The sequence below is a fragment of the Lolium perenne genome, chromosome 6 (assembly GCF_019359855.2).
Source record: "Lolium perenne isolate Kyuss_39 chromosome 6, Kyuss_2.0, whole genome shotgun sequence".
Classification (NCBI taxonomy): Eukaryota; Viridiplantae; Streptophyta; class Magnoliopsida; order Poales; family Poaceae; genus Lolium; species Lolium perenne.
Genome location: NC_067249.2, coordinates 205222275 through 205244424, shown reverse-complemented (window position 1 = coordinate 205244424; position 22150 = coordinate 205222275). Strand labels below are relative to the sequence as shown.

Below are 22150 nucleotides of genomic sequence, written 5' to 3'. Positions count from 1 at the left end.
CCGATCAATAACAAATAGCGGGACCTAGATATCCATAATGGTTCCCACATATTCAATGATGACTTTGTGATCGAATGAACCATTAACATACGATACCGATTCCCTTTGTCGTGCGATACTTTACTCATCCGAAGTTCAATCATCGGTATCTCTATACCTAGTTCAACCTCGTTACCGATAAGTACTTGATGCGTGTGGTTGACACGTCCGTTGGGAACCCCAAGAGGAAGGTGTGATGCGCACAGCGGCAAGTTTCCCTCAGTAAGAAACCAAGGTTTAATCGAACCAGTAGGAGTCAAGAAGCACGTTGAAGGTTGATGGCGGCGGGATGTAGTGCGGCGCAACACCAGGGATTCCGGCGCCAACGTGGAACCTGCACAACACAACCAAAGTACTTTGCCCCAACGAAACAGTGAGGTTGTCAATCTCACCGGCTTGCTGTAACAAAGGATTAACCGTATTGTGTGGAAGATGATTGTTTGCAAAAAAACAGTAGAACAAGTATTGCAGTAGATTGTATTTCAGTATAAAGAATTGGACCGGGGTCCACAGTTCACTAGAGGTGTCTCTCCCATAAGATAAACAGCATGTTGGGTGAACAAATTACAGTTGGGCAATTGACAAATAAAGAGGGCATGACCATGCACATACATATTATGATGAGTATAGTGAGATTTAGTTGGGCATTACGACAAAGTACATAGACCGCTATCCAGCATGCATCTATGCCTAAAAAGTCCACCTTCAGGTTATCATCCGAACCCCCTCCAGTATTAAGTTGCTAACAACAGACAATTGCATTAAGTATTGCGCGTAATGTAATCAGTAACTACATCCTTGAACATAGCACCAATGTTTTATCCCTAGTGGCAACAGCACATCCATAATCTTAGAGATTTCTGTCACTTCCCCAGATTCACGGAGACATGAACCCACTATCGAGCATAAATACTCCCTCTTGGAGTTACAAGCATCTACTTGGCCAGAGCATCTACTAGTAACGGAGAGCATGCAAGATCATAAACAACACATAGACATAACTTTGATAATCAACATAACAAGTATTCTCTATTCATCGGATCCCAACAAACGCAACATATAGAATTACAGATAGATGATCTTGATCATGTTAGGCAGCTCACAAGATCCGACAATGAAGCACAATGGGGAGAAGACAACCATCTAGCTACTGCTATGGACCCATAGTCCAGGGGTAGACTACTCACACATCACTCCGGAGGCGACCATGGCGGCGTAGAGTCCTCCGGGAGATGATTCCCCTCTCCGGCAGGGTGCCGGAGGCGATCTCCTGAATCCCCCGAGATGGGATTGGCGGCGGCGGCGTCTCTGGAAGGTTTCCCGTATCGTGGCTCTCGGTACTGGGGGTTTCGCGACGGAGGCTTTAAGTAGGCGGAAGGGCAGGTCAGGAGGCGGCACGAGGGGCCCACACCATAGGGCCGCGTGGCCAAGGGGGGGGCCGCACCGCCCTAGGGTTTGGCCACCTCGTGGCCCCACTTCGTCTCCTCTTCGGTCTTCTGGAAGCTTCGTGGCAAAATAGGACCCTGGGCGTTGATTTCGTCCAATTCCGAGAATATTTTGTTACTAGGATTTCTGAAACCAAAAACAGCAGAAACAACAGAATCGGCACTTCGGCATCTTGTTAATAGGTTAGTTCCAGAAAATGCACGAATATGACATAAAGTGTGCATAAAACATGTAGATAACATCAATAATGTGGCATGGAACACAAGAAATTATCGATACGTCGGAGACGTATCAGTACTCTTTACTCGTATTGTGGTATGTCATCCCTTGTGACCCTGTCACATGCTTGCAAGCTAATTAGATGACATTCCACCGAGAGGGCCCAGAGCATATCTATATGTCATCAGGATGGACAAATCACACTCTTTATCGATGCGCTTCAACTCATACTTTCTGAATACTTAATCCCATCTTTATAACCACCCATTTACGATGTGCCGTTTGATTTTATCAAAGTACCCATCCGGTGTAAGTGATTTACACGATATCATGGTCGAAGGATTAGGTTACTATGTATCGAAAGCTTATAGCAAGACGAACTTAATGAGTTGATCTTATGCTACGCTTATTATGGGTGTGTGTCCATTATATGATTCTCCTAATGACATAACCTTGTACAACATCCAATGTTCATGATCAGGAAACCATGATCATCTATTAAAAAACAAGCTAGTTTAACAAGAGGCTTACTAGGGACTCTCGTTATTTACACAACACACATGTATTAATGTTTCCGGTTAATACAATTATAAGATGGGATGTAAACATTTATCATGAACACTAAGATATAACAATAAACACTTTTATTATTGCCTCTTTGGCATATCTCCAACAATATGCACACTGTCACCTTCACACCGTGGGACAAGGTGTCTTCAGAGATCACATAATAAAACTACTTGAGTAGCATAATAGTTGAAGAATAACATCTACTTATTCAACTAGATTACAAAGCTCGTGATCACATAAAGATCATACCATGGGAGAGAGAGATAGACCACATATCTACCGGTAAAGCCCTTGGCCTCGGGGGAGAACTACTCCCTCCTTATCATGGGAGTCATCAACGACGATGAATATGGCGGTGGAGTCGATGGAGATGGCTCTGGGGGCAATTCCACATCCCTGCAGGGTGACGGAACAGAGACTTTCGTCCCCCGAAACTTGTCTTCGATGGCGGCGGAGCTACAAAACTTTTCATGCATGGAAGATGCTTTTTTAGGGTTTTCGCGTCGGGAGGCAATTTATAGGCAAAAGGGCGACGTCGGTGGGCGCCCGAGGGCCCCACACCATGCCTAGGAGCGGCCAGAGATGGGCCCACACCTAGGGGTGGTGTGCCCACCACAGAGCCCTCCTCCGTCTCTGCTTTGGACTCCATTTTTGGGCCGAAAAAATAGAAACTTTGGCTTTCGTTTCGTCCAATTCTGAGAATATTTCCTGTACAACTTTTCTGAAATACAAAACAGCAGAAAACAGGAACTGGCACTGTGGCATCTTGTCAATAGGTTAGTCCTAGAAGATGCATAAAAATGCCACAAAGTGTAAACAAAACGTGTAGAAATTGGTGTAAAACAAGCATGGAGCATCAAGAATTATAGATACGTTTGCAACGTATCAACCGACGCCGCTAAACTTGCTGCCGGTTTGGGTCGCATGAATTCTCCAAACGACTAGTTTTCTCTCTTGGACTATAAATAGTCCTTCTTCCTATGCAAGGAAAAAAGTTCAACCATTCTATTTGCTCTATTCTCGTACTCTATTGTTGAACCTCAGCATCTTACTTCCTCACAATTCCCTCCTACGATTCTTGCGTTTTCTTGAATGGTTTGGAAGGGGAGATCTAGATCTACAATCTCCACCAATCAATTCCCCCTCTAAGTGAGGGGAACTCATGGGATCTAAATCTTGGAGTAATTTGTTGATTTCCTCTTGTGTTCTTCCTCTCTAGTTCCATAGCATTTGTTGCTTTGGTGGGACTTGAGTGTGAAGGATTTTAACACCTTTGATGTTCTTGCTTTTGCATCCTTGGATAAGTGTTGAGCTCTCCATTACGACTAGTTTGAGTGAGAGACCATGAGCTTGTTACTCTTGGAGGGGTTACCTCCTAGTTGGCTTGGTGGTTGGTGACATGGGTATGCCATATAGGGTACTCAATATTGACATCCCTGGTGCGAATCCTGGAAGAAATAGGCGAAGCTCATGAAGAATACCGCACGGAGCCGAAGCCCAATGACTATGTAAAATAGGTAGGCTCGGGTAAACTGACATAAGCAATGTAACCAACCCGAAGGTGGACTCTGAGACCTAGCCCACTGTGACGCCCCGGAACCAGTACCATGAGGATTCCAGCGATCCCGCCAAAATTCGCACGATATCGATTCTGAGACGCTAGAGGAATCACACACGTGATGCTAGAGGAATTACCACGAGTAGTAAAATTACAACAGGTTTACAATAGAGCCCACAAGATACATATATTACAACAACGACTCCAACGAGTCAAGATACAAATATACAATACAAAGATCCAAATCATACAGAAGATCGAATATGTCCAAGTACGGACAAGATACAAATTGGACTAAGAGTCCTAAAGATAAACGATGGCGTCCATAACCCTGCCCAGGCCAAGCCGGAAGGGTAACCTTGCTAACATCGTCATCTTGTACGTGTCGAAGTCGGGCCATCGGTTGCCGACAAAAGGGAGGAAACAAAAGAGAAAGATAAAAGGCGAGGGTAAGTACCAAGGAACGAACTCCGGCACGTACTTAGTGAGACAAGAAATGGCTATGCTTGCCAGGCGAATATATCACCGGGGGCTATATGGTAGGTTTAGCGGCAACAAAACTATAACCAATAGAGACACACTACAACATCCGTCTACTCAGAGAAGATAAGAGAGCGCACAAGGTAACAGATAAATACTACACAAACATAACCCAGCCAAATACACATATCCCCTTCAACAAGGCGAAGAAGCATTGTAAAAGGCACTCAACAGTGGACAAGTTTTATTAGGTAGCCATTGTAGTAATGCTATATTACTACGCAAGTTATTAGCAAATTATTAGCATCAACATAAAGGTGTAAGTTGTCTATGATCGAGTTAAACAGCTCCAAGTTATCCATAACCGCGGACACGACTTATCGATAAGATGTACACCCTGCAGGGGTTGCCCAAATGTAACCATACGCATGCTCGACCCACTTATGACAGGTGGATGTTTCACAACAAGACCGTTCCCAGTTCAACAAGAAAGTCTAGGGGGCCACCCAACTAAGCTACCCGTGATGAAGTATGGTCGTACTCCGAGACGGACACAGAGGTTTGCGCCGGCGGCTAGGCGTGCAAACCACACGCTTTGCTAAATGTCCCGCAAGGTACAGTACAGAATATAAACACCCGAAGGCAACAAGAAGTAAACACCCGAAGGCAACAATAAGTAAAGCATGGCATACATGGCTGATGACCCACAAGTATAGGGGGTGTATCGTAGTACTTTTGATAAATAAGAGTGTCGAACCCAACGAGGAGCAGAAGGTGTTGACAAGCAGTTTCGATGAAGGATTCACTCTAAATTCTCACAGACAAGTATTCAGGGGGTTTTGATATAACAGATAAATAAAGTACGAGTAAGTAAAATGCGAGAGAAATAATTGCAGCGAGTGGCCCAATCCTTTTTAGCACAAAGGACAAGCCGGTTTGTTTACTTATAATGATCAAACGTTCTTGAGGACACACGGGAATTTAGTCTAGTGCTTTCGCTTCATATAGCTGATTAATCTTCATTGTTTTGATAAGTGTTGTGTGGGTCAACCTATGCTAATGCACCGCCCTTCCTAGGACTAATACATACTTGTGATTATACCCCTTGCAAGCATCTGCAACTACAAGAAAGTAATTAAGATAAATCTAACCACAGCCTTAAACTCTGAGATCCTGCTATCCCTCCTGCATCGATATACCAAGGGGGGTTCAGGTTTCTGTCACTCCGGCAACCCCACAATTAGCAAACGAATAAAAGATGTATTCCCCTAGGCCCATAAAGGTGAAGTGTCATGTAGTCGACGTTCACATGACACCACTAGAAGAATAACACCACAACTTAAATATCAAACCATTGAATATTACCCAACATAATTCACTACTAACATTTAGACTTCACCCATGTCCTCAAGAACTAAACGAACTACTCACGAGACATCATATGGAACATAATTAGAGGTGATATGATAATGAATAACAATCTGAACATAAACCTTGGTTCAATGGTTTCACTCAATAGCATCAATAACAAGTAGTAATCAATACCGGGAGAGTTTCCCCTAACAAACAATCAAGATTCAACCCTAGATGTTACAGCGGTGACGAGGTGCAGCGGTGGAGATGGCGGTGATGATGATGGAGATGATGGTGATGATGATTCCAATGATGTCCAGCTCGATGGCGGTGACGATGGCGTCGATTTCCCCCTCCGGGAGGGAATTTCCCCGGCAGATTTCAGCATGCCGGAGAGCTCTTTTCTCTCTGGTGTTTTCCGCCCCGCAGAGGCGGTTGTGACTCTTCATGACTATCCCCTGGATCTTAGGTTTTCGGGACGAAGAAGTACGCGAAGGAGAGGCGGCAGAAGGGGGCTGTGGGCCCCCTCCCCACAAGGCGGCGCGGCCAGGCCTGGGCCCGCGCCGGCCTATGGGGGGGCCATGGCGGCCCTCCTCGGCTCCTCCTTTTGGCTAGCTCCGTCTTCTGGAAAAATAAGATTTTCAGTGTAATTTCCGTCAATTGTTGATCTTCTGAAATATTGCATTCCGACGGTGCTTTTTCCAGCAGAATCCTGACTCCGGTGCGCGATTCTCCAATAATCATGAAACATGCAAAATAGATGAAAAAACATAAGTATCATCTCTAAATATGAAATATATCAATGAATAACAGTAAATTATGATATAAAATAGTGATGCAAAATGGACGTATCAACTCCCCCCAAGCTTAGACTTCGCTTGTCCCCAAGCGAAACTGAACTCGGTAAACAAGACCACATGTTTATGGAGTGAAGAGTCGATAAACCAAATACGGACAAGAAGCATCATATTAATTCACACAAGACATTCTAGTGAACAACTTCCTCATATAATTCAACTTGAAACAAGTAGACGGTAATCACAAATAAAGGTGCATAAGAAATCATAATTGGTGATGGCAAACTTCGTTCTTGGTCAGAGAACAATTAACAGATTGTGCTTATCTGTCGAGCAACGCTCTTATGTTAAAGCTTATATGGCACAACTTGCATACTCAATCATAATAATCTCCTCATAATCATTGATAACTTTCAAAGCTATATTCATTCAGATAAAACTTGTACTAAACAAGGAAGAGTAAAAGGCATGATTAAGTAGATCACAATGTAAATGGTTTGATCACAACAACTCAATTGCTTGCTTAAGATAGAGGGAAATAGGTTTACTGACTCAACATAAAGTGAAAGATAGGCCCTTCGCAGAGGGAAGCAGGGATTAAATCATGTGCCAGAGCTTTTCAAGTTTTGAAATCATATAAAGAGCATAGAAGTAAAGTTTTGAGAGGTGTTTGTTGTTGTCAACGAATGGTAGTGGGTACTCTAACCCCCTTGCCAAACAAACTTCCAAAGAGCGGCTCCCATGAAGGACGTCATCTCTACCAGCAAGGTAGATCATCCCTCTTATCTTTTGTTTACACATGTACTTTAGTTTTTATTTATTTATGGGTGACACTCCTCCCAACCTTTGCTTTCACAAGCCATGGCTAACCGAATCCTCGGGTGCCTTCCAACAATCTCATACCATGGAGGAGTGTCTATTTGCAAAATTAAGTTGCTTACTGATGAATCAGAGCAAAACATGTGAAGAGAATTATTAATGAAAGTTAATTAATTGGGGGCTGGGAACCCCGCTGCCAGCTCTTTTTGCAAAATTATTGGATAAGTGGATGAAGCCACTAGTCCATTGGTGAAAGTCCGCCCTACAAGATTGAAAGATAAAACACCACATACTTCCTCATGAGCTATAAAACATTGACACGAATAAGGGATAATAAATTTGAATTGTTTAAAGGTAGCACATGAAGTATTTACTTGGAATGGCAGGGAAATACCACATAGTAGGTAGTTATGGTGGACACTGATGGCACAGGTTTGGGTTAAGGTTTGGATGCACGAGAAGCATTCCCTCTCAGTACAGGTATTTGGCTAGCAAGGTTGATTAGCAAGCATAAGAGTTGAGGGAAACAAAGAAATACACATGTGATAGAAACAATCATGCATCTTCCTTGTAAGCACAAACAATTTTAACTTCAGAACAATAAGCTAAGAGCTAACAAGAAAGAAAGATAATGAAACAACATATCTACATGTATTTCTCTTTTCTACTTAAACTCAAATTGTTGTTGCTATTGACCAATGCTAAGTTTGCCAAAACCAAATAGATTTACTCAATGCTCCCAAAGTGATACCAATACTAACATCAAGATCAATCATATAGCAGAAATTGCAAACTAAAATAAGATGTGCAATATGTAAATGATAAGACTTCTCATTAATATTTCATAACGATAACTCACACCAAGGGATACATAGACAATTAACTAAAGGAGAGATACTTCCACACTGCAACCCATCTTTATATGATAACTTCCCTACTCATGATATGACTCTACTTGATAGTAAAAAGGGTAAAAGATAGTGATGATGTGATACCGCGGCACCCCCCCCCCCCCCAAGTTTGGAACAAACCAAGGGGGTGCCAATACCAATGATGAATTACTCCTTCGGCGGTGGTGGTGATGAATTCTTGCCATCATCAGACTTCCAAGGAAGAGGTTCTCCATCAACAAACGACATCTTGGTCTCAGGAATCCTGAAACTAGCAGCATAGCTTATGTGTTTAAACCTGTTTTCATACTCACAGTTTTGATTCTGAACATCATAGAGTTGAGCTTGGAGTTTGTTGGTGGTGTCGTGAAGCGAAAGGATGTCGTCCCACAGCCTTGCGGTCTCCTTCTTGTGCCCATCAATAAGTTCAGACACAATCTTGTGGAAGATGTCCACTTCACGCTCAGCCATCTTCTTGTAGTTGAAGACCTCTTGTTCTAGTTTCTCCATCCTGTCTTCCAAGCTTCCTTCTCCTTTAGGACCCCGAACATCTTCAATCTGCAACTCTCCATCTACGAGCATCAATTCCTTGGGGTGCATCTTCAGCTCGTTCATGTACAGGTTGACGACGTCCTCAAAGAAGCTGTCCTTCGGAGTTCCTGACGAAGACTTGGTGGCTCTAGATCAAGCGGATCCAGGCAGAAAACAGCTCGAAACAAAACACGACGAGAAAATGATATACGGACCTCCAGGGGTCCGGGGGATTATATAGCAGGAATTTTCACGACGAAAGGAAAGTACCAGGTCGAACTAGAGTCGGAGAGGGACAACGAGGGGCCATCCTCATAGGGCGGCGCGGCCAGGCTGGGGCCCGCGCCGACCTATGGGGGCACGCCCTCGTGCGTCTCCTCCACTCCGTTTCGATCTCGTAATTTTTCATATTTTCCAAAAATAGCAAAAACATTGTTTGGAAAGTTAAACGCGGACTTTTTATTACCAGTACTGTTTCCTATTCAAAGTCGAACTCTGCAGAACTATCAATTTGGCCTTTGATGAAAGCTTCCGAAGTTACCACTCGAATAACATCAACATCTTCATTGTAAGAATCTCCATAGATATAATGCTTGAGTCTTTGTCCATTCACCACTTGTGTGGCATCGCCTTGCAGAGAACTAATTTTAATTGCCCCTGAACGATACACTTCCACAATGACATATGGTCCTTCCCATTTTGAGATTAATTTCCCTGCAAAAAAATCTGAGACAAGACCGATACAATAGGACTTTATCCCCAACATTAAATTCTCTTTTGATAATTATTCGATCATGCCATTTCTTAACTTTCTCTTTAAAGAGTTTAGCATTTTCATAAGCTTCACTTCTCCATTCATCTAGAGAACTCAATTGTAGCAATCTCTTCTTACCGGCAAGTTTAGGATCTTTATTTAGTTCTCTTACAGCCCAATAAGCTTTGTGCTCTAGTTCCAAAGGTAAATGACAAGCTTTCCCATAAACTATTTTATAAGGTGACATCCCCATAGGATTTTTATAAGCAGTTCTATAAGCCCATAGTGCTTCCTTCAATTTACTAGCCCAATTCTTTCTAGATTTATTAACAGTCTTTTGCAAGATAGATTTAATCTCTCTATTTGATAATTCTACTTGCCCACTAGTTTGAGGATAATAAGCGGAAGCAATCCTATGATTAATACCATAATTAGCAAGAGTTTTTCTAAAACCACCATGAATAAAATGAGAACCTCCATCAGTCATGAGATATCTAGGAACTCCAAATCTAGGAAAAATAATATCTAAAAGCATTCTTAAAGAGGTCTCACCATCAGCACTTTTTGTGGGTATGGCTTCCACCCATTTAGTAAAATAATCAATAGCAACAAGTATATGAGTGTTACCTTCTGAAGAAGGGAAAGGACCCATGAAGTCAAATCCCCAACAATTGAATGGTTCAATAACAAGAGTATAATTCATAGGCATTTTATTGCGTCTGGAGATATTACCAACCCTTTGACATTCATCACAAGATAAAATAAATTTCCTTGCATCTTTGAAGAGAGTCGGCCAATAAAAACCCGATTGTAGAACCTTTTGCGCGATTCTATCTCCGGCGTGATGTCCTCCATAAGCACTACCATGACACTTACTCAATATCTCTTGTTGTTCATATTCGGGAACACATCTTCGCATAATACCATCCACTCCTTCTTTATATAAGTGTGGGTCATCCCAAAAATAATGCCTCAAGTCATAAAAGAATTTCCTCCTTTGCTGAGCTGAAAAGGTTGGAGGCAAGTACTTAGAAACAATAAAGTTAGCATAATCAGCATACCAAGGACTATCTCGCGAGCTCACCTTTATTACAGTGGACAAGTTTTATTAGGTAGCCATTGTAGTAATGCTATATTACTATGCAAGTTATTAGCAAATTATTAGCATCAACATAAAGGTGTAAGTTGTCTATGATCGAGTTAAACAGCTCCAAGTCGTCCATAACCGCGGACACGGCTTATCGATAAGATGTACACCCTGCAGGAGTTGCCCAAATGTAACCATACGCATGCTCGACCCACTTACGATAGGTGGATGTTACACAACAAGACCGTTCCCAGTTCAACAAGAAAGTCTAGGGGGCACCCAACTAAGCTACCCGTGATGAAGTTCGGCCATACTCCGAGACGGACTCAGAGATTTGCGCCGGCAGCTAGGCGTGCAAACCACACGCTTTGCTAAACATCCTGCAATGTACAATACAGAATATAAACACCCGAAGGCAACATGAAGTAAACACTCGAAGGCAACAGTAAGTAAAGCATGACATACATGACATAGGCAAATAAAACTAAGGTTGTGGCCCCTTTTCAACTGACTTGAGAAAAGGTAATGGGTGAGGGGGGTCCCGATAATCGTCCCCACGTACGGGTAGAGCACTCAATCTCGGAACATATAACAAGAACTCGGTCCTAGCGGACATTAGCGAGTCAAAGTTCCGATGCTTTCGCAAAGGGGCTCACATATGCCTCTGCTTACAATTATAGTTGTTAATATTAAAGTAAAGCATGAGTATCTCCAACAACTGATATATCATGTGATAACCTCCCAACAACCCAACATATCCCGATAACAGACCGAGATAAACAACAGAGCCTAAACACGCCTACGACTCGCAAGGCTCAAACATCAAGCAACGGCTATGGGTAAGGAATGATACATATAGGATTATTATGGTAATCAAGTGGAATAGGTCACGTGACTCGATAAAGAATCGCAACATAAGGATAGCAATGAGAGGGAGAGAAAAAAAATATAAAATAGGTGAAGAGGGAGGGCTCGCCTGTGGAAAGTTGCAGAAGAACTTGTCGTATCTCACATCACCACTTCGTGATCCTATCCAGAAAGAATCAAATGCTACAACAAACAACGGATGCAAATCTTACTACTATGGATAAAGAGTCGGCATGCTCAAGATGATATGCATGACATGGCAACGATGGTGCAATGCAACTTATCCGAATTAAGCAGAGTCGGAACCCCGGACAAACAAATTAAAGTTGGAGTTGCATTTCTACCGGAAAATTTAAGTGTTGAATAGCATGGCACAACATGGCAGGGGTGGGCTACTTCAAAGTTAAACGAAGCGGGGACAACCACGTTGGTGTTTCGAAATACTCCGCATATATGATAGGTGAACATGCATAACTATCACGGTTCGATATGATGCGATGTGCAAAGAGGTATATGGATGGCATATTCATGATCCTTGCATTTTCCTTATCAAAATTCATATAGAACACTTTTTCATTGGAGTTACCATTTAAAAGTTATTAACAGAATAGTTTTTATTATTTAAAATAGAAAAACAGATTGTATTTTAAATAGAAAAGGACCCGAAAACAAAATACAGAAAGGGGGAGGACCCCATGTTCATTTAACATAGATGCAGGGGTTATGCTGAAAAACATCCGCGCCAGGGGCTGCGGGTTGGAAAAAGTTGTAGGGTGGTTTCTGCAAGATTTTCAGATCTAGATCTAGGAGGGTGTTTCTCACCGAGAGGGATCTAGCCCGCGGACACTTGCGGATGGGCCCAGGCGCCACGCAGGATGCCAGGCTGGCGAACCATGCGCTGTTGCTGCCGGTGTCGTTCCCTGACGAAAATGAAGAGAAGGGACGGAGGCAGATGCACGCGACATCCGCGTCATATGTGATGCAGGTCGAGCACGGACGCGACGGGGGCGTGGGTCCTAGGACGAGTGAGGGGGCGCGGAAGATGCGCCGGGTCTCTGCGAACCAAAAGCGGGCGGCGCGACATGCAGGGAGGCACCGGAGCATCACCGGCGGCGACCATATCTGAAGAAAACATGACCGTCAACGCCGGTAGGAGAGCTGAGCAGTGAAACGGGAATTGGGGTGGTCCTTGAGATCGACAAGAGTACCAGGAGCAAGCTGATGTTCTCAGAAGGGCCGGAGAAGGTCCATGTCCGCCGAAATAGAAGAAATTGGCCGCCGGTAATGGGGAAGAACGACGGTGTTGGTGACGGTTGAGGCTTCCTCGGCTTGATTTTCTCGGATGAGGAGAACTGCGCCATCAAGGCGGAGGTTTTGGTGGTCTCAACTCGCCGAGGGAGCGACCAGAGGGGTGGCACCATGGTGGTCTGTGAGGTCCCCGCTCGGAAGCTCACAGAGAGGAAGAGGGGGATTGAAGCTGGCAGCGCAGAGGGAGGAGTCAGGAGAGGCTAGGGTTCCAGGAGGGGCTCCAGGATATTTTGGGGAGAGGGGAAACGAGCGCAGCCGAAGGATTTTCTCACCGGGCGCCATTACCCGATTTGGGGAGGTCGTCTTCGACGTTGAAATGGTGAGGAGAAAGGTGACCGCGTGGTGCACCGATTCGCGAGGATGGAGGTGGGCTGGGCTAGCAGGCCTGCCAGGAAGGTGCGGGCTGGAGGGAACATGCCGAAAGGAGGGAGCTTGGGCTGCCGGCTGGGCTGAGGAAAGAGAGAGGAGAGAGGTGGGTCAGAGAGAGGGTCCAGGGGAGAGGGGAAGGGGTTTTGTTTTATTTAAAACATACTTTTTCTCCTTTGAAAACTGTTTTGCAAATCTGTTTTGAAACTGCTCAAACAAAGGTTTGAATTTTGAATAGTAGAGGGAGAGAAAGATAAGGTAAGAGAGCCAACAAATTGATAGCAAACATAAAATAACTTAGTGTTAGGGTTTTATAAAATAGTTTTATTTTATTAGATAAAACATGAATGATATGATGCAAGATGCATGATGATGCAGAAAAGAAAAAGAACAAACAAATCTATTAGGGGTATTATCCGGGGCCGGTACACCCACTATATAAGGGCTAGGATGAGCCACCCAGAGGGAAGTTAGATTCACAACCCGCAACATCCCGGTAACCCTAGTTTGATAATACAATCTCGGTGACTTTCGCCCTTGATCCAGCTTTTCATCGGCTACCTAGTTTGGCTGACCGGTCTTTGAATTCACCAGCGCTCTCCTTCCTGAAAACCCAACTGTATCATTATGGGCATTGATAAGGTTACCCCTTGTCAGTTGGTGCTCTGGTGGCCTCTTCGTGGAAGATTGTGAAGAGGCACAGGCTTCTCCTTCGTGGACCTAGCCATCTCCGGAGTGGAGGAAAAGCTAGCCATAAGGGAAAGACCTTTGCCCTTCGTGGTATTGGATTGGAGAAGAAGGTGAGCTTTTGTCGCGTTCGGAAGACTTACGTGGTAGCCCGCATATTTCCAACGTGAGGGAACACGAGGTTGCATCTTCGTCTCCGCGTGTCTTAGTTATCTTTATACCCGAGTTCACTTTCCTTGTGATAGACGTCGAGCTTGAAATACGTATATATTTATATCTCTTGTGTGTTACATATTGTGCCTATATTGCTTAGCTTGAGAGGTTTTGTGCTTGTGAAATAAACGTTAGTTTAATTCCGCATTTTACATGCTAAATCTGCAATTTTTTTAAAACGCCTATTCACCACTTCCCTTCCCCTCTAGGAGACATCTCGTCCTTTCAAAAAACCAGGCAATCCACTTATACACTTTAACACTCGCCAAAGATCTTCATTGGAATGATATACAACTAAGAAAAAATTCCCCGAAAGTGCTCTTCGTCAACGATGTGCACTTGGACGCATCGACAATGGCGATATCTGGGCCTCCATGTACGTTGGTACAAGTTATTCAACAGATGGTTTGATGTTGTCGTACATGCTTTCAAATTGCTACAAACTCATATAAGTTTTTTCGTGAAAGCACACACAAGATGCTACAAGGATTTGGGACAAACGGTGATTTGTTAAATACGTTTTTTTATTTTTGCTATAATGGTGTGTCGGAAATATTACAAAAAGTCACTAGTTTTACATATTTGGGAAAATTTGTTGCAGAAGAATGTTATTTTGTTCAAATATCACGAAATCCATAAGTTATCATTTTCGTAGAAAAATCAGGCAAACATTGTTGCAGAAGAATCTTGCATTTCTCCAGAAGTATTGCTTGATATCCACGAGTTTACATGTTCTTAAAAAATGTTGACATGTTTTGTTGCAATAATATTTATGTTTGCTGCACAGGGTGGATTTTTTGTTCCGAATGATGGACATTCCAGATCTGTCTTAGTAAGGTGATCAAATGGCTAGGCGGGCGACCAATCTTCCCCAAGATCGATCGGTCACCCAACGGCCAGCACACGGCCCATAAAATATTGGTCTTACATCAAATATCTAATGAGTTTTCTAAAGGTTACTGAGAGCATCTTGAAACAGCTCTTCATATTTCTAGTCACACAAAATTATACTGTTTACCATGCAACGGGGAAACGGTAAATAAGAGGATGACGTCCGTTGCTCGAAAAAAGAGGATGATGCAGGTGTGGCTGGATATGGATGACAAAACCAGTGACTCAAATCAATCCGAGAGAAACTCTCTTTTTCACGCTGGGAAAATAGTAGCATGAAAACAAATATACAACATCATCTGGTAGCTCGTAACACAACCTACTATAAAAAAATAGTTGTCAAAAGATATTTGTGCGGGACACAATATGGAGAAAAAAAGTCAGGTTTGCAGAAACAGATATTACCGTTTGTTAGCTTGTAAATGTTTCCTAGCTAAAATATTAGTATTAACGAAGACATAAAAGGGTTAAATACATATCATGGATGGAGCTTTCGATGACACGAGAAACTTGCCGGGCATAGGACGATTTCTACTGTTTACAGGGATGAGTTAATTACCTACTAAAAATGGGCTAACATAAACAAGGAAATATGTATGCTGTTGCTAGTATATAACAAGAACCCCTCTGCTTTCATGAGCCCATACATTCCAGCGTAACCGTCTTGGTATTTTACAGCAAATCGAAATGGATCTGTCTCTGAAGGTCTGTATGGTCGTCATCCTGCTTCTCGTGGCGTCAGGTATCATTACCTACCGAATGAATCTTTCTGACATACCAACTGGGAAAACCGTTGAAATCATGTGAGAGAATCGATTTTGATGTATTCTATCGGTGCAGACGACAAGGGGCCAGTACAGGTAGCTTTGGCCAAGCAGTGCCTGACGCAGAGCCACAAGTTCCAGGGGCCGTGCGTGCGCGACTCCTACTGCGGAAACGTCTGCGTGACCGAGCCAGGGCGCCCAGGGGCTTTCATCGGAGGCAAGTGCGTTCGCGTTCACGATCACGGCTGCTTCTGCATCAAGAAGTGCTAGATGCCCTCTGATTTCCTCATACGTGCACGCTTCCATGTATCTTGGTAGTTGGTAGTCTCGTATCTTGTGTTTCTTCGGACGCCAACATATGGTACCATCTGTGCCCCAAGAAATACAATTCTAGCAGTAGATCTTTGGCTGAAATTGGGGGCAATGCCTTTGCGTATCTCTTTCTCTCAAGATTGGCGTGAAAATAAATTAAGAGTCATTCCCAATATTGATGAAACTAATTTATGATTGACATGATTTGTTTCCGAAGATGTTGCATGCAGACAGTTCTGCAGTTTTATAGACTTATTTTCCCAGCAAGAAAATGTTTCCCTTAAATGAAGATACGAGATCTTGATCTTGCACCTTGAACGCAGAATAAGATGTCAAATGACACGCAGTGTCATTGCAATTCAGGGATCAGGATCTGTGTACATGTAAGGGTAATGATGAGCGTCCCCTGGGATCTGAGGATTTCATCTTCCGTCTTCCCCATCATCGGATATTGCTAAAACGCGAAATCTCGTTAATCCGATCATTGCATCGTACCCGACCCGCGTAACAAAAAAATTGTGCTATTGTAGCGCCATTGTATTTTTTTTTTGCCGTAATAGGTTAAAACATACAAAAGAAAAGCATAGCAACCTTTCGGAAACACCAATGTAACAAAAAAAAGTTGGGTAAGCAGCAGATCTCCAACTATCGTACTAAATCCACAAAAAAGGTTAACACATGTATGCATCATGGGAGGACAATGTTCCCAGCTGCCCACGGAAACATATGCAGCACACACACAGAATCAAGGCAGCACCACGCTCGTTCGATCGCAGCAAAACACACACGAGTTTGAAGCATGTTGACCATGTGACATGTGAGGGTGGAAGAGACAAGTGAGTAGGAAGACACCAAGACTCGCTGGCGTGTGTGAGAGACCCGGGGCATAGGTCCTCCAGAGTTATTGTGTGTTTTGCTACATGTAAGGGCATGTACAATGGTTTTATCTTAGTCTTATCTTAGGAATGCCACATAAGATAATTGCTGAGTTGGAGGAGAGAGAAACAAAAAAAGATCTTTGCCTTCTCTTGGCTAAGAGATCATCTCTTAGCACAATATGTCTCACCATATTTTTAGGAATACACGAGGCTAAAGATAAGACTAAAAAATAATCCATTGTATACCATGTTTTGTTGTCATACCAAAAGGCATAAGACCGTCTTATCAACCATTGTACGTCCTAAAGGGTACTCGTCTGGGTATGCAGGAGTAGGTGATATGTGCCGTGGAAACCAAGGTTCAAGACTTCTGAAAAGTGCTGGTGTTCAGACTCTTCAGAGGCCTCTGCATCATTCATTCATTCCCATGCATGTCACCTTCCGATGGTCAAGCTAGCGCCGTATTTCTAACCTCTTAGAAAATTCTGCATCATACCAAACAATTATACATCCTGTCTGCTGTTACCTCTGTGCTTAACTGCATTGCTAACTGAAAAAGAAGAAAACCAAACACAAAAATCGATCTACTCTGAATTATGGAACCACCATGCATGCATGGAAGAAGACCAAACTAAGCGATCAGTAGTAGTGACGGCGGCGGCGGTCGTTGTTGCGGAGGGCGCAGCAGCCGAGGGAGTAGGCGAAGGTGAGGAGCACAAGGGCGGCGACGTTGGCGCCGGCCACGACCCGCCAGTTGCTCTTGGCGGTGGCCAGCGCGGCGTTCTTACACGCGTTGCAGCGGAAGCACATCAAGCTCTGCTCGTTGCTCCACGCCTGGCAGTCCGCATCCGTCGTGTCCAGGCCGCTCGCCGGGGCCTCGTAGAACGTCGCGTTCACCGGCCGGTACCCGCAGTACGCCGGCGGCTTGCAGCAGCCGGACTGGAAACACAGTATACACTTTTTTATCAGCATGTTGTCTGTTTACTGGCGGTAGTCCGCTTTAATTTTCAAGTACGACCAGACTACGGAAGTAGTAGTACAAAAACTACAACATGGTACGCCACAGGACCTAGCCACCAAAATAAAACTAAGAACTAATCAAATACAAAACGGCTGAAAACAAACAGATTGCCATTACTTAACTTCTACCCAAATTCAAGTCCTTCTACACTCTTGCCCATGTTGTTCCTGTTTGACCCCTATTTTTTGCCACTTCTATTTAGCCCCTCATTAATTTAATTATATAACTATGATATTAGTTACTTCCTCCGTTCCATACTAGATACTTTACTCACTTCCTAACCTATGTTATTTCTTGTGAATTGAATCACAGCTGACCTGGAGGAGGAAGCGAGGAACAAAAGAAAAGATATGGTTAGGTAGCAGTTAGAACATCGATCGTATGATTGTATGAGGCACGAGGCAAGATAAGTTGAATGTCGTCGTGAGTGGTAGCAGCGATTGGAGTTTGATTTAGGCCCTGTGAAGCTTAACAGACAAACAAAGAAAACGATAGAGACTTCCGGAGGGTGACGACCTTAATGAATCAAGTATTCAGGTGGCAGAGTTATTAGCAACAGCTCAAATTCATGAATACTTATTGCCCTTGCTTCTATGATCCTGGCACATTTAGGTTTTGATCTGAGGCTATCCTGGTATAGTTCTATTATGGAACGGAGGAAATAAATATGTGAGAAAAAAAAGGAAAAATATGTAGAAACATGTGGAGATTAGCATTTGCATTTTGTCTATATGCTTAATCATTATAATTATACCTAAGTAGAAAAGACCTACCCTATGTGTCTACAAATAACTGTATTTCTAGTTTTGTCTTAAATAAAAAAAAAAGTTGAGCTTGGCAAACTTTATAGAATGACGTAGCAACATTTGTGAAAACAAATTAATATAATTAGATCCACCTTAGAATGTATTTTTACAATATATTAATTTCATGCCATAAATATTGTTATATACTCCCTCCGTTCCTTTCTATAGTGCCTATAGATTTTTGGCATTTGTTTCAGAATATAAGGTTGTAGCTTAGTTTTTTTCAATTACCCCCTCCCCATTCAGCTCCCAAATCGTTCAGGTCCCAAATTTGTTATGGTAAGTTAGTAAGATATGGATTTCCCAAATTTTACGTTGATCTCAGATCGTTCAGCTAGGGGTCTTGTGTAAAAAATACTCTTGCGCTAATTTCCGTGCCAAAAACTATAGGCACTATAGAATGGAACATAGGGAGTATCTTTTATATAAATTCGGTCAAATTTGAAATAGTTGACTTAGAATAAAACTAAAAGTAGGATTATCCATGGAATTAAGTAACTGAGTTTTTTTTTTCAAAAGTAGGATTATCAAGGTCTGCATTGATACACGCTGATGTCAACTTAGACATAACTTAAATCTCAGTCAACTGAGCGTTAGGGACCATAATATAACTAGGTAATTACTGCAGTTAATGCAACAGTCTATCTCCGCCAATAAATGAGCATTTTGTTGATTATCACTTCACTTAGGGCATCTCTAACGGAGCGACGTTGAGCGACCGTTTGCGTCCGCCCGGGCCAAAAATACGTCTGGAACACGCTCCACCGGGCGACGCATCGTGACCGGGCCATCTGCAATGACGCAAACTCGGCGCATATTTGCGTTTGGAATGCGTCGTCGCGGACGCTGCGCGGACGCCCAAAGTGAGAGCTCGCTTCTCAACCGGCCTGCCTAGCAACGAGCCTGTATCGACGGCATCGCTTCCGCGGCCATCTTCCGCGGTCAGTGCTTCCGCATCTGCGCCGCAGCCCTCGCCATTAATGTCGCGGTTCGCGCGCAGTGGCGGATGGTGGCTGGGCTTCTGCGCCGCCTTAATAGCATCATTTCCCATGCGCGACCGGCCTTAAAAGTCGACCGGCATCGTTCCTGCCATCGCCCACACCCCCACTCCCACCACCACCGCCGCGTGCCACCGCAGCACCATGGGGAAGAAGAAGAACGACTTCGAGGTGTCCGACATCGGCACCAAGAAGTCGGAGCGGCCGCACATGGTGCCGCTGCCCGTCCACGTGGCACGGCTGATGCACGCGAACTGGACGCCGTGCAACGACTGAAGGACGTGCACATGCCTGGCGGCTGGCGGCTGAGCTACCTCCAGGTGTCTGTCCCGCCCGTGTCTGCGCGCGAGCCATATAGGAGCGCCGAGATCCGGCAGGCGGCGGTACCTGCCGCTGGACCTCCGCGCCGATCCCGCCTACGCCATCGACTTCGACAGCTGGCGCACCTATCGCGAGTTCGAGAAGGATCCGAGGAGGAGGGCGGGCTTCCTGGGCGACAGGGACTTCCCCTTTGACCGTCCACCTGCGCCTCGTCGTCGAACATGGCAGGCGTCGGCGCCTGCACAGGACCACGACGCGCTGGCGTACCACAATGAGGAGGCCAAGGACGACATCGACGACTACGGCGCGTGCATTTTCCAAGAATAGCAGTTGGCCATGGCGGAGGGCCGGAAGTTCGAGTACCTGGACCACATGACGGACGACGAGATCGCGAGGCTCGGCGTCCTCGTGTCGGAGGTGGACCGACCGATGCAGCCGCCGCAGCCCCGGTACGCCACCGGCATCATGCCGCTGGGCCTCACGGAGGAAGAAGCCCTACGGCTGGCGCTCCAGGACTCGGCCACGCCACCGGTTCAACCGCCGCCTCCACCTCCGCCGTACAACCCGTGGGGGCCTCCACCTCTAGCACCGGCATGGGCTGCTCCACCTCCTGCACCGGTGTGGGTTCCTCCACCTTCACCACCGGCATGGGCTCCTCCACCTCCACCACCGCCGGCGGCACTGGTGTATGTTCTGCCGCTTCCCAACTAGCCGTGGGTGGTACTGGAGCTTGTCGTGATCGACAGCGACGATGAGAACCAGTAGGTGCAAGCGTTCTTATGGTTTTTATTTTTCTTTCTTTTACTATGTAAATTATGTTTTCATGTTATAAAAATGCAAAATCGAAAAATTGCGTCGTGCCGCTGGAGCCACCCCCGCAAACGTACGCAGGGTCGATTTCGACCATTTGAGCGAACGCTAAGGGATGCGCACGGATATTTTTGACGTCCGAAATGGGTCGCCCCATTGGAGATGCCCTTAGAACGAAATCAGACAAAAACACACGTGGCCACTGCCTATAGCTGTATGCGTGATGCATGCGCGCCATGCAACCAATCAACGAAACGGATCCATGCATGCGCGCGTCCGTACCTGGAGGAGCGGCAGATTCAGGCGGTAGAAGTCGGTAGCGTCGATTCCGGCGGCGACGCCACCGAACCGTCCACTGAAGTGGCCATCGCCGCAGATGCCCGAGTCAGCCATGCAGCTCTGGATCTGCCGCCACGTGTCGTAGTCCCCGACCTTGTCCTTGAGCCAGTCGGAGTAGTCCCCGATCCGGTAGTCTCCGTAGCCGCTTCCGGAGGCGGCCGTGGCGGCGCCCTTGTTGGTGACGGCGTAGGTGAAGACGGTGACGAAGAACATGCCGATGACGAGGAAGAACATGGCGATCACGTAGAGGAAGAGGAGCGGGTTGCACGGGCGGCAGCACGCGCCGGCGAGCGCCATGAGGGAGAGGAGCAGGATCCCGCCGCCCAGCGCGAGGACCGGGAGGCGAAGCAGGCGCTGGCACTCGGTGGCGCCGGCGGCGTGGTCGTTGAGGTAGGAGCCAACGCCGATGAGCGGGACGGAGAGGACGAGGGACGCGATGCTCAGGGCGCCCAGGACGCCGGTCGAGAGGCTCACCATCGCGGTCGAGGTTCTCTGGTATCTCTTGCGCTTGCGCGTGTGTGTGTCCGTGTATGTCCTAGTTAACAAAAGGCTGCGGTTGCCTCTGTCTGTGTGCCACGTGTTGGATGAGGAGGTTTATGGTTGATGTACACCGACTGTGGAAAGGGGTTACTGATACTGGAACATGTTTGGTTTATGCCATTTCATGCCTTACCATTTCTGCAAAAAAATTGCTAAGGATTCCTTGTTCCTTTGTTGGCCAAAATCTTGGCAAGAACTGTGAGAAGGAAGGTGGGCAACATTTTAGTGGCAACCAAAATTTTGGCTACTAACCAAACAAGAGCCACTATATCACAGGTTGCCACAATTTTGACAGGTCAAGGACCAAACGGTTCGAACAGAACGGCCTGAAATCCCCCAACAAACCAAAGCAGACTGCGGGACTTGCCTCGGTGATATGAGCACCTCCAAACACCGTGGCCTCCATCTCATCAACAGCAGGGCAGCTGTAGAAGTAGAAGACCGTCGCTTCAATCTGCCCTGTGGACTAACATGCTACAAAGGGAC

At 45.2% G+C, this 22150-nt stretch overlaps 1 protein-coding gene across 1 annotated transcript; it reads right to left on the bottom strand.

Annotated features, from left to right (window-relative positions):
• Window positions 1-16950: 16950 nt before the first annotated feature.
• LOC127309355 (tetraspanin-7) lies at window positions 16951-21683 on the bottom strand. The gene is made up of 3 exons (XM_051340234.2): window positions 21068-21683; window positions 17436-17768; window positions 16951-17314 (listed from the first exon to the last, which is right to left on the bottom strand). Exons 1-2 carry the CDS (start codon window positions 21599-21601, stop codon window positions 17469-17471), a joined length of 834 nt encoding a protein of 277 aa, XP_051196194.1. The 5' UTR covers window positions 21602-21683; the 3' UTR covers window positions 16951-17314; window positions 17436-17468.
• Between the last annotated feature and the right edge of the window lie 467 nt (window positions 21684-22150).

Bases quoted from the DNA above. Each gene is read 5' to 3' on its own strand.
- LOC127309355 (XM_051340234.2), bottom strand. From the start codon at position 21,601: ATGGTGAGCCTCTCGACCGGCGTCCTGGGCGCCCTGAGCATCGCGTCC. The intron at 17,769-21,067 runs GTACGGACGCGC...CTGTGTTTCCAG, and splicing joins TGAATCTGCCGCTCCTCCAG to TCCGGCTGCTGCAAGCCGCC.